At 42.7% G+C, this 13,023-nt stretch overlaps 1 protein-coding gene across 5 annotated transcripts in view; it reads right to left on the reverse strand.

The window, feature by feature from the left end:
- Positions 1-235: 235 nt before the first annotated feature.
- WRN (WRN RecQ like helicase) overlaps positions 236-13,023 on the reverse strand; it is a 92,287-nt gene continuing 79,499 nt past the window's right edge. For 3 of the 5 annotated variants that reach the window (XM_023505648.2, XM_012551920.3, XM_023505647.2), the window contains exons 30-32: positions 12,377-12,539; positions 4,045-4,235; positions 889-1,011 (exon numbers count right to left, since the gene is read on the reverse strand). In XM_023505648.2, coding sequence (XP_023361416.1) covers positions 889-1,011; positions 4,045-4,235; positions 12,377-12,539 — 477 coding nt within the window. Of the gene's footprint in view, positions 1,012-4,044; positions 4,236-12,376; positions 12,540-13,023 lie in introns of all 5 variants that reach the window. The other 2 variants (XM_023505646.2, XM_023505649.2) reach the window with 1 other exon arrangement.

The following is a 13,023-nucleotide window of genomic DNA, read 5'->3' on the forward strand; positions in this document are numbered from 1 at the left end:
ACCAAGGCTAAGAGAACTGGATGAATCCAAATCAACTACCTCAAACTTTTTTCAAACTTTTTCACTCCAGAGGACTAAGACACAGGGTAAACCCAGAATGCACCAGTGAGGGCTATGTGGCCAAAATGGACTGGGCAAAGAGACAGTGAGGGCTGAAGCGGCGAGGGTCTGGGAGGTCAGGCAGAAGCAGCACAACCCCCCAAGCCCAGGAGGCTCAATATAAAACAATGGAACATTCAGAAACAAATAGGCATTTATTTTATGAAAAACTACCAAACAGCCTAAGTACTAAATGACCCTTTGAGGAATGAGACTGAACAGCCATAATGAGCAATTCCATCCTTGGACAATGTACGCCACACATCTGGAAGCTAATACCGAAGGGGGATAGTCCCCGAGCCCTCTGCACTGGCAGCAGTAAACAGGAGGGCAGCCTCATAGAAAATGAGGAAATCACAATGTTGGGTCCAATGGGTCCCAAAGAAACAATCTTCTTTAAAAATAAAAAAAAACTCTTGATCACTGCAGTTCCAATAGCAGCTCCAATAGAAAGTGCCTGTGTTGTCAGTGCCTCTGTGGCCAGAAGCAGCTTACAGACTTGCTCACCAGGCCAACAAGATACACTTTCTGGCTGGGTAAGGACCTGTTTCCACTTAAAAGAGAAACAAGAGGCCTTCCTCTTCCCTTTAATGCCTCAGAGATCCAGGTTGAGGCTATTGAATAAACAAAGGTCTTGGGAAATTCCCCTAAAAACTCTTCCCAAGGCAAGCTGGAAGGGAAGCAGTACAACCATGACATCCTAGAAAACATCCATGTGTCTGATGAGAATTCCTCCCCAATCACAAAAAATTAACAAATGCCCAAGCGAGATGGGGTGTGAACACCAGCTCAAGTAAAAAGCCCCTTCCTGGCTCCAGGCTTTGCTTTCTTGGAGGTGCCTCCTGGAGGCATGGGCCCCTGGACTGAAGAGAACCAGCCTGGGAACTTCCTCTTGGAGGTCTCTGTCACTGGCTGTGGGAAAAAGAAAGAGATACTGAGCAAAGAACACCTCAGGACATGCCCGTGTACACAAAAACCTCAAGCCACCCATTGTCTATACTGTGAACACCCTCCCTCCCTCCTTCTCTCTCTCTCTCTCTCACACACACACACACATACGCGCACGTGCATGCATGAACATACCTCCTGCCAGGCATTGCACTCATACACACAGGTGCTAGGGGTCAGTCAGGGCACTGGCAGAGGTTTGATGCAAGAACTAAAGGTCTCAAGAGGTACATCAGCAATGTGGACAAAGAAAACCCCCAGGGAGTCTGCAGAGTGCTCTCCCCATGTCACCTCATTCGGTCCACACAACCACCTCAGGAAGTAGGCATTCTTAGTACTCCCATTTTACAAATGAGGAAACTGAGGCAAACAAGAGTTAAAGCAACTTGTCCAGGGTCACATAGCTATTTGGTGCCCAAGGCCTGCAGGACTTAACATCTGATGTGGTCTTCCTGATTTCAAGTCCCCCAATCACGTGCTATCTCGAGAGTAATTTTCTGTCCAAGGGATTCTACTTATAAGTTCAAAATCATTTAGAGTAATGTGAATAACTAATTAATGTTATATTAGGGAACTATGTTTCCCCACTTCTATCCTGGTTAACAAAAGGGAGCCTGAATGTTGGGAAAGTGTAGCCATATGCTGAGCCATAAGGGTACCAGGGAGAGCACAGCTCCCCCAGCCCCACCTCATCCCTGAACCTATAAGTTCACGATGTAGAGGGAGAGTACGCCCAGGAGGAGAGAAGGTGAAAAACTCAGTTTATATTTAATTTGCTCAATAATTGGGAGTCTCTAAGGAAGTCTGTGTAGAAAAAACACATAAGCAAGTGCCTCTAATAGCCAGACTAAGTTAAAGAAGTGCAACTGTCAAAAAAAAAAAAAAAAAAAAAAAGATTAACCAATGAAATCTCATGTTGGAAGGTCATAGCTTTAAAAGGAGAACAAGGAAATCTTCCTGGATAAAGAATGAGAAAGCCCACTGGGGCAAAAAGCAGAGAAGGGTTTGTTAAAGGCTGTGGGTGTGATGAGAGAGCACTGTGGTCCTGAACTGATCTCCCTAGGTCAGACCACACAGACTAGATGAGGGCTTTCACTCAAAGAGGCACAGAAACTCTCCTTGAGAGGTGACCGGCTCAGGGTCACTTCACAGAGGTCACATATCCTTTTCTAGGAGCTCATCTCCCCCATTAGCAGGTCAGATCCTTAGAATAGGGGTTATTCCCTTCTTGGTACCAGTATACCTAGCACCTGGCCAGAGGAGTGGCTTAATAATTATAAGGGGATAGACTAAGGTTTTGGACTGTGGCCTGAGAGCATGACCAAATGGCCCAACAGCATGTATCTCAAGTAAAAATTGTCCTCCTCCTTTAACCCTCCTTTCATTTCCCTACTAGACCTTAATCCAGCAAGAGACAAGGCTGAGTCAGAAGCAGCCAGCGAGCCAAGAAACAGAATGAATAAAAAGCCAAGGAGGGAGAGTGGGTTGAGAAGCACTATGTATTACTTCCCTTAGAGTAGAATAGGTGACCCAGTGTGGGAGAGGGTGAAGCTATATAAATGAAGAAAGGAGTGATTCTGAGAGGGGGCATCTCACCCCCAATCAGGGTACAAAGTAGTAGGGATGCCCATGAGAGCCAGCAGTGGTGGTGGCGATGATGGTGGTACTCCTGAGGTCTCTACTTGCCCTAACCCTGTCATTCTCTACTTTCTAGAGAAGTCCCAGGATGGAGGGCAACAGCTCCTGGTTACAAGCAGTGCCCATACAACAAGAGGAGGAGGTAGTAGCATCAAGCCTGAGCTCCAGAGTTAGATGGATTCAGTAAAACTCACTGGGGCCACTTGGAAGTCATTCTCAGTGCTAACCCCATCACAATTTACCACAACAGTTAAGGTTTTCATTCTTTGTCGCGGAAAAGAAGGCCATGTAGAACCAACGCCAAAGAGAAAGAAAGTAAAAAAGAAGAGCCAGGTTTCATTAGAAATCTCCAATCCCAATAAGAAGGATCATGCTGGCCAGTTCCACTGCTTTGCTGAGTTGCAGAATTGGAAGGAATATCATTTCTTTGGATTAAATCAGAGGAATACTGTTCAACAGCAGGCAGAGCTAACCTGACTGAGCTCTTAAACCCAACAGTCTTCAGAGTTAGGGCTTTTCATCTTTGGGGGCCACAGACCCCTTGGATAATAATCATTCTGGTGAAGCCAGAACCATGTTTTTAAATGCATAAAACATAATTATAAAGGATGCCAATTAACCTGGAAAACAATGATAAAAAAAATTTTTTTAAAGAGTTGATGGACTCTACATTAAGAAGTCCTGCTTAGGGAAAAAGGGACTCCTTTGCCCACCTTAAAAGCATTAAGGTCCACTATGTGGACATCATAAATAGCTTTGAACTGGAATGGAAACATAGCCCCTAACTATCCTGTTGTCCATCCCTAGGATGACCTAAGAATGCAGCTCCAGTGACTTGGATTCACATACTAGAGGTACCCTCAAGAAGGAAGTCCAGATGGGCCAACTGAGAGTATGCAACCTTTATAGATACCTTGAATGCTGTTATACAGCCCCACAGGGACCAGAGCCAAGATGGACAGAGCTTCTATACACTCTACCATAGCCCTCATCTTTCCATCAGAGGCAAGCAGAGGGCACACTGAAGCTCCAGTTTCTTGAGGGAAGCCAATTGTGTGACAGGAAGTTTTCATTTGGGCCTTTAACAAGATGCTTTGTTCTGCTATAAAGTTTCCTCATATGAGCAGAGGATGCCTAGTGTGCTGATAAAGTCACTTTATATCAGAATTCATAGATGCTCAGGGTTAAAACTAAACACTAGTTATCAATCATTAATATTGAAAGCGACCTTGGAAATGACCCTGCTTAACCATTCCCTTGCCCACTGATATGACAACCATATTAGCACAAATGGTTTAGGCCTGTACCTGACCCCCTGCTGGGAAGGGGGAGGTCACATCCTGTGACTTGACTACTTACCTTTTTGGTACCCACACAGGGCTTCGAAGTGCTAGGCACAACACTCTCCACTTTGGACTCTTTTGGGGATGGGTCAGGGAGTGTGGTTTCTGGCTTCCTTTCCTTTTCTACCAGTGCCACCGCTATCTGGATGAGGTAGGTTTCAACTTCTGAAGGAACCAGTGTCCTGATGGCCTTTATTTTAGAAGTATCTGAAAAGAAATGCTGCTAAGTGACAGTGGAGGAAAATATCAAAGTTTTGAATCACATGCAACAGAACCCCAGACATGGGCATCCCCAGTGAGAAGGTCACGTCACATTAGAGAGAGCGTGTGAGGCACAAAACAGCGGAAGGAACAGCAGCATCCTTAGGTATCTTAGAAAGAAGCCATTAAGTACAAGCTTCTCCCTGAGACTCACTACCGCGCCTCATTTACAGGTGGTAGAAAAATTTACCTCAACCTTTACTAAAGTACACAGAAATAAGGCATCCCCTGACTCCCAAGTAACCTTCCCTGACCTCTACTGTTCTGAAGTGCCTGTCCCCATGCCCCACTTCTTTTTTTTTTTTAATTATAATAACTTTTTATTGACAGAACCCATGCCAGGGTAATTTTTTTACAACATTATCCCTTGCACTCACTTCTGTTCCGATTTTTCCCCTCTCTCCCTCCACCCACTCCCCTGGATGGCAAGCAGTCCTATATATGTTGAATATGTTGCAGTATATCCTAGATACAATATATGTGTGCAGAACCGAACAGTTCTCTTGTTGCTCAGGGAGAATTGGATTCAGAAGATAAAAATAACCCGGGAAGAAAAACAAAAATGCAAGCAGTTTACATTCATTTCCCAGTATTCTTTCTTTGGGTGTAGCTACTTCTGTCCATCCTTGATCAATTGAAACTAAGTTAGATCTTCTCTTTGTCAAAGAAATCCACTTCCATCAGAATACATCTTCATACAGCATCGTTGTTGAAGTATATAATGACCTCCTGGTTCTGCTCATTTCCCTTAGCATCAGTTCATGTAAGTCTCTCCAAGCCTCTCTGTATTCATCCTGCTGGTCATTTCTTACAGAACAATAATATTCCATAACATTCATATAACACAATTTACCCAACCATTCTCCAACTGATGGGCATCCATTCATTTTCCAGTTTCTAGCCACTACAAACAGCCCATGCCCCACTTCTAATGGGATGAATCATGGGGGAAACATAGAAGAGCCTGAGGGATAAAAGGTATGGAATTTAATTTAATTTAATAATTTATTTAAAAATACAGAATTTAAAAGGAACTTACTGATGCTTGCAGGACTCCTTGTGAATCTTGTCTCCCATTTTACCTACCTTATCTTCCCCTTTCACTGTTTCCTCCTTCATGGCTACCCAGTCATCCACCAAGATCATTCTACTATCTGTCCTATCATCTGCCTTCCCCCCTGTCCTGAATCTCCCTACCTGGACCACCAACATCCATGCCTCAAGTCCCTGGGGAAGCAAATCCACTGATCTTTGAAGCATCTCCCAGGACCCAATACAAGTGGTAAGTGAGTGTATACCAACAAAACTTGGACAATATATCTCCTGGCTAGCCCCAAATCAGACCATGGGGACCAAGTTTCCCCTTCACAATCTATGCAATCTTCTTCCTAGGTCAACTCCCTTCCCTAGACATAATAATCAAATCTACAGCACTACCACTTCTGGAAAGGACATGTCACTGGGAATATTAACCCACTCTCCAGATAAAAAACTACCTCTCTGACCACCACTTCCCTCCATATGGCATCTCCCTTATTAAAACAGAAGGTCCTTGAAGGAAGGGATCATTCAGCAGGATGATTTCAGAAAGGCCTGGTGAGAGTTACATGAACTGATGCTAAATGAAGTGAGTAGAACCAAGAGAACATTGTACATGGCAACAAGAAGATTATGAGATGATCAATTGGGATGGACTTGGCTCTTTTCAACAATGAAGTGATTCAGGACAGTTCCAATAGACCTGTAATAGAGAGCCATCTGCATCCATAAAAAGGACTGTAGTTCACAATATACCATTTCACTATTTTTGTAGTTATTTGCTTACTTTTTGTTTTCTTTATCATTTTGTTTCTTTTTGATTGGATTTTTTTTTGTGCAGCATGATATTTGTGGAAATATGTATATAAGAACTGCACTATTTAACATACATACATTGAATTATTTATGGAGGGCATGGGGAGAAGGGAGGGAGAAAAAATTTGGGACACAACATTTTGAAGTTATGAGTTGAAAACTATCTTTGCATATATTTTGAAAATAAAAAGCTATTATTTAAAAAATTAGAAAAAGAAGGAAAGGATCATTTCACTTTCTGTAGAACCCAGGTTTAACAAATGTGTTTTCATTCATCCTATAATAGAGTGGTGACTTTTTCCAAGCAGCTATTTGACATCATTAATGGGCTTCCAAGCACTGCCAGGCCAATGCTGAGGGCACTCTGGGTCTGAAAGGTCTGGAATTGATGCCCTCTAAACTCCTTTCCAATTTACAATTTATGATTCTCTGAAGCCACATAGGTGAATGGCCTCAGGCTAAATGACTGAGAGCTTGGAGATCTAGAACAGTGAAGTCATTTCAGAAATGTTTGCTTATTGACTTGACAAACAAGCAAGAAAGGTTTGGAATAGTTGGTGTGAGAATTAAGAGTAGATGACAAGAATGTTAGAGCGTCAAGAAAGATTCATAATTAAATCTTCATTTTAAACCCTCTTCTTTGGACAAACACAAACAATTGGAGACATTTTAATTAGTTTATGTAATGAGTCAAAAGGGAGGATGTACATCTAGTAATATAGTGGACAAAGGAAAGGCGCCAAGTGGGGAAGGGTTTTCGAAACAAACAGAAGAAAAGCCAAAGGAAGCCCTAGAACTTACTCATAGGGAGAGGAATGTGGTCAGACTTGGGCTTCACTGATGACAGTTTTTTGTTTTGAGCTCCAGAGGATCCCTATAACTTCTAGAAGCAAACACACCTTCCTCACTGGATCAATCAATTATTTCACAATTTGACTCTAACTTCCCTTCCCTAACTAATCTTCCATCACTCCCCTGCATTCTTTCTACAGCTAAGTTGGTTTACTGCTTCATAACTGGAACCTTGTCTGAAATACTCCTTCCCCTTCACTGTGCTTCTGGGGCAGCTGGTGGGGTTGTGCTGGGTCTGGAGGCAGAAAATCAGAGTTCAAATCCACCCTCAGATACTGTGTAACGTTGGGCACATTACTTAACCTATATTTGCTTCAGTATCTTCATGTGTAAAATAGTGGTTGAAAAGGTAGAGATATTCGCAAAGCACTTTAAAAACCATAAAGTCTAGATACATGCTACTAGTAACATTCTCTCTCATTCCTTTAAACCTCTGCTTACACTAGACCTGTCCCCACCCCTCAGCTACTGGCACCTCCTCTGCCAAATGACCCTGTATGTGCACTTGCAAAATAAATACAAGAGAATGTGAGCTGGGGCTCACTTTCATTCTGAGAGCAGGAACTCCCTTTGTCTTTGCACAGTGCTTTAAAACAAATACCATGTCCCACTCAAAAGTTTTTTCTTCTACCTAAACAATCTAAATTCTCTCAACCCCTTAGTAATTGACTTCTTAAGACCAGAGACACTAATAATTCTCATTAAAAAAAAAAAAAAAAAAAAAACCAGCAAAGAGGAAAGAAACTAACCATAGAAATGTACTATGGGCACAGGGAAAATCAGGGTTCATCTTCAGAAGAGGACACTGAAGTGAAAAAAGCTTCTTCCACTCCAAAGAATAACATTAGATGGCTCCCTGCCCAGAGAGAATTTATAGAAGAACTCAAAAATGAATTTAAAAGTCAAAAGAAATACACTGACAAAAAACTAAAAAATAAATAAAAATAAAAACCATCCAAGAAAAACAAGATTATAATAATAATAATAAAGGTTAACCAACCAGAAAAGGAAAGAGAGTCTTAAAGATGAAAATAATTCTTTGAAAATTAGAATTGGGCAAGGGAAAGCCAGTGAAGCTATAAGGGAAATAAAACAGAATATAAAGAATGAAAAAAAGAGAACAGAATGTGAAACATATTATAAGAAAAAACAACAGATCTAGAGATCAGATAAGAAGAGAAAAACATAAGAATTAAGTACCTGAAAGTTGTGACTAAAAAAAGAACCTTGACATAATAATCAAGAAACGATCTAAGAAAATTGTCCTGGAATGATAGAACATAAGTGAAAAATAGAAATAGAAAGCATCTACTGATTGCCACTTCAAAGTGATTCTTTGTGAATAACACATAGGAATATTATTGCCAAATTTCAAAACCCCCAGATCAAAAAGAAAATTCTGCAGGAAACAAGAAAAATACAATTCAAATATGCTGGAGCTACAATTAGAATTGTACAGGACTTAGTAGCAGCTACAATAAAAGACTGCAGGTCCTGGAATAATATATACCAACAATCAAAATAAGTAGGCCTACATCCCAAAATATCATGTTCCAGCAAAATTATGCAGAATATTGGACATTCAGCAAACTTGCAGATTTTCAGGACTTTCAACCAAAACTGAAATCAACAGAAAACTTAACATATAAGAGCCAATATCAAAAATCAATTTCAAGGAATTTAATATTGACAAGTTGTTTGTTTTTTATATGGAAATATGTTTAAGATTGATATCAGCAATTGGATTGTTCAAAAGAAAGATTGGGACAAAGTTGAGTATAATCTGATTCCAAAAAGCAAAACTGTCTTAAAAAGGTAAAAACGGTAATTATGTTAGACAAATGAGGTGGAGAGGAACCATAGACACAGAGGCAGTAGAGGTAGAAAAGGGGCTCATACCTGTGAAAACCTTGGGAATGGGTTAAATAGACAACCAACATATATACTATGAAGGGTACAGCACCCTCCAAAATCTATAAATAAATAAGGGAGGAGAGATAGGTGGAAGGGGAAGCAAAAAGTGGTGGAAGAAGACAAGAGAGGGATCCCTGGGTGGGGGGAGGTTAAGTAATAGCAAAGCAAGTTAAGGAGCAGAATTAAAGAAGAGATGGCAGGGACAGGAAAGAACTATACACAAACACTACAAGGATCAGGAGTAGAATTTATTAAGAAAAAAAGTATGGCTAGTAATCACTGATCTTAGACAAAGTCAAACTTAAAGATTCAATCAAGAGAGAAGTCTAAATTATGTCAGCCATCCTAATATTGTAAATGCGTGTATATGTGTTTGTGAGTTTGAATATATACGTATGCATGTTTCTCTGTGTGTGTGTATAGAAATTTGTATAAGTGAGTGGGTCTGTGGGTAGGTATGAATGTATATGTATATATAAATATATCTGTGCTTAACTGTAGCCTGCTTGAGGAAGGTGGGAGGTATTAAAGGGGGAAAAAAGAATAAAATAAAAAAAGTACACAGCAGAGAACAAAAGAATAACCTGGAAGGATGCAAAGATGGATACTCATGAATATAATTTCTTCTACTGTTACAGATCCTTTTCTGAACTAGTAATTTATTGTTATATGTTCTGAATTGTTCAACATTGTGTTGTCTGCTGGGCACATGACAATGTTCTATTCTGTTCTATTTTCCTTTTCTGTTTTCTTTTTTTTATTATTCTGCTTTTTTTAATAAAATTTTTTTAACAGCTCTGAAGAACTTTTACTAAAATGCAACTCGGCCTTCTGGTATCATCTCTTCAGGGCCTCCTGATCCCAAAGGGCTGATGAGAACATTATACAACTGTTAAAAGAGCAATGGGACTCAACGGCCTGCTTCACAGGTACAATTGATTCTTACACCTATATAAAGTCTGTTTAAACAACACAGAAAATTGTAACATTTTTAAAGGAGGACAGCAAATGAAATGTAGCCTGTTTTTAGAGACCTGACACTCGTGCAAAATTCAGCTTGGGCAAAGGAGAAATGAAAGTTTTCTCTATCCTGTTCTAGTCCATGCAAATCTGGTATGTCTGTCAGGAGGATACTAGAAAAACAGCAACCCAAGGAACACATAAGTACCTCTTTTAAGATGCAAAGAGATTGTTTTTACAAAAGTTCATTATCTTGAGTAACCCAGAAAATTAAACTAGACAACTTTAACTGTCTTAAATGAATGTGTACAGAGGAGACTCAAGGGGGATCAATCTCAGGAAGACAACATAATATTGAATTACTGTTTGTTGACTATAAAAACCCATTTGACTTGACAGGGGAATAAGCTACCCACGAGAGTCTCCCCTCCCCAAGGAGTCTCTCATGAGCACCTGAAGCTCACCAAAGAGTCAATGAAGGAGGTAACAAAGTGATCCTGGAGGTTAAAATTAACTAAGTCATAAAACAAGACAAAGGGACCTATCACTGTCAGAGAGGGTGCCCAGTGCTGAGTATCACTCACCCAAAGGAGAAGGGAATCACTATGGAGTAGAAGGGAAGTAGGAAGGAGTGGGGGGTCTTCTATAAGACTGTTAGTGGATCAAATAATAGACTACCAGTCACAAGCCCAAGAAGACAGGTCTCAGCAGAGATACCAACACACATGACCTAACTACTCAGTGAATGAAGAACATGTGCTACCCACACTAGGCTGCCCAACCAGCAGGCACCTCTCTTAGGGACTGGGCCCAAGAGATCAACTGGACAATGTTTGGGAATCTGAGCCCCACTTTTCTGAAACAAAAACCCATTTTTGTCTGCCCAACCTTTCCTTGGTAAGGGTTGAGATTTACAAAATCATCATTACAATAGCTAACATGTCTAACACTTTAAGGGTTACAAGAGTAATTTACAGCCATGATCTCATGTGATTCTCACAATCACAATCACTCTGTGAAATACGTGCATTTTACAGTCAAGAAGATAAAAGACTAAGCCAGTCTCTGGATTCCCCGACCCAGAGACATGTGATGTATTGGGAAGTAGAGAAAAGAGGGCCATCCAACCCACTGGCAGGTTGGGCAAAGCCTAAGAAAGACAGGGACACAACTGGCCTCAGATAAGAAGGGCTGAGGGAGCTAGGAAAGGAAGGGAGGAATACAAGCTGTCTGCTAACAAAAACTGAATACTTACTCTAACTAGTTTCATTCTTTCTATTTGCTACAGCATTCTAGGACAATTTAAGACATAAGCATTTTGTGCTTATGATGTCACTGACTTTAATGAATGTAAAAAATTATTCTAAGAACATCCAATTTGAAAAAATTTATTGATCTAGACAGACACTGAGGAGGCCACAAAGGAAAGTTTGAAAGAGAACATGGCCAGAAGAAAGGAAAGGCTTGGATCTACATCATATCAGTGACAATCATAGCTGACTCCCAAAGAACCAAGCCCTCAACGTGCATGGTTTGGTGTGGGGCAAGGGGATATCCAGCATCAACCATAAGAAAAGTTATGTGATTGTGACCTCCAAATGAAGAAATGCACCCAAGTTGCACTCAAATGCACCAAATGCACTCAAAATGGCTAGTCTATACTGTAAGGACATGGATAAACAGGAGGCTGCCCTGGAGAGTGAGGACAAACCCACATACTAGAAGCACATACAGCATCTCAGGCAATCCTGCCTGCAGCCTTCCAGTGTGAGCCTGCCTCCCCCAGAGGCCTGTGGCTCGGTGAACAAGCTGCCCACATAACCAAATAAGCTAAGGGCAGAATGCTTAGGCAGTGAATTAGCTCAATTTGATTGAAATGTTTTGGCCCAGAGCTGTAACATCACCAGTGCATCAAACTCTCAGGGAAGGTCATTCCTTCTACACCTGTTCTGTCCCTTGTTGTCTCTGAGAGTGGCCTGGGACACAGAGGGGAGGCCACTTGTCCACAGTCAGCCAGAAAGGAGGGCGTTGGGCCCAGGCCTCCCTCTGGACCTTCCTAGAGGCCCGTTCCTGACACTCTGGCCTCCCTGGCTGCCCCCATCAGTACTGAGCAAGGGCCTGTGACATGATCTCATGAGAAATCAGTACAAACGGGAGCCCTAAGAGAAAGAGCCCTGGACTGGGGGCAGGAGGACTTAGCTGCAGATCCTGACTTCCTCCTGCACTCCTGGAGCTGCCTCAGACAAAGCACTGCCCTCCTGCGCCCAGCTGATTAATGTGTAGACAAAGAGCCCACAACAGCTGCCGCCCTCTTGCTCTCTGTTCCATGCTTTATCCAGTGATGCGGTGGGAGCCCTTTCAGGCCCGGAGAAGGGCAGTGAGGGTCCCTTCTCCCAAGCCGCAGGGGGCGCCACTGCCTCTTCCTGAAGCACCACAGCCAGCAAGGCTGGCCTCTATGGCAGCAGGTGGGCAAAGGCGGGGGGGGGGGAGGGGAGGAGGGGGCTCACCTGAGTTGATGGGAGGTTTCTGGATCACGTCAGTGATCATCTTCCGGACGTGGGGAGTCAGGCCGGCTCGCTCGAGGTCCAGAGGGTAGCCCGCCTTCACTGCCTGGGATAAGTGACTGCCGACCACAGGGAGAGGCATCGTCCTGCTCTCAGCGATGCTCCACTGGGAAGACAAGCACAAAGATCTGCCACGGCTGAAGCACCGCCTGGGAAAAGAGCAGCCCGCGGGGGAACTGGGGAAGGGGCCCAGGCTCATGCTCTGGGCAACTTGAGTTCTGCTCTGCCCCAACAGTGATGGGAGACAGGGCTCAACAACGGCCAGGGCTGAAGACCAGACAGCCCCAGGTCCGTGCCCTCCTCTCCTGGGACCGCCTGTGGCCCGCCACACAAGGGTGAGCCAGCTGTTGGCCTGTCCTGCCTACAAGTGGTGGTCTTGGGGACTCAGGGTACACGGGACTCCATCACCACAGATTCTGAAAAGTTTCTGCGATCTATCACACCAGAAACTCTATGCTGGTGCTAAGAAGGGAAACAAGCCGTCTTGTGCCCATCTTAGTGCCCATCTTAGAAAGCCTGCCACTGCTTTCTACTGCCCACGTTGTTTACATGCTGGTGGTCCTTGGTCACGTGCAGGCTGTAACACGACG

The sequence above is a fragment of the Sarcophilus harrisii genome, chromosome 6, assembly GCF_902635505.1.
Source record: "Sarcophilus harrisii chromosome 6, mSarHar1.11, whole genome shotgun sequence".
Classification (NCBI taxonomy): domain Eukaryota; kingdom Metazoa; phylum Chordata; class Mammalia; order Dasyuromorphia; family Dasyuridae; genus Sarcophilus; species Sarcophilus harrisii.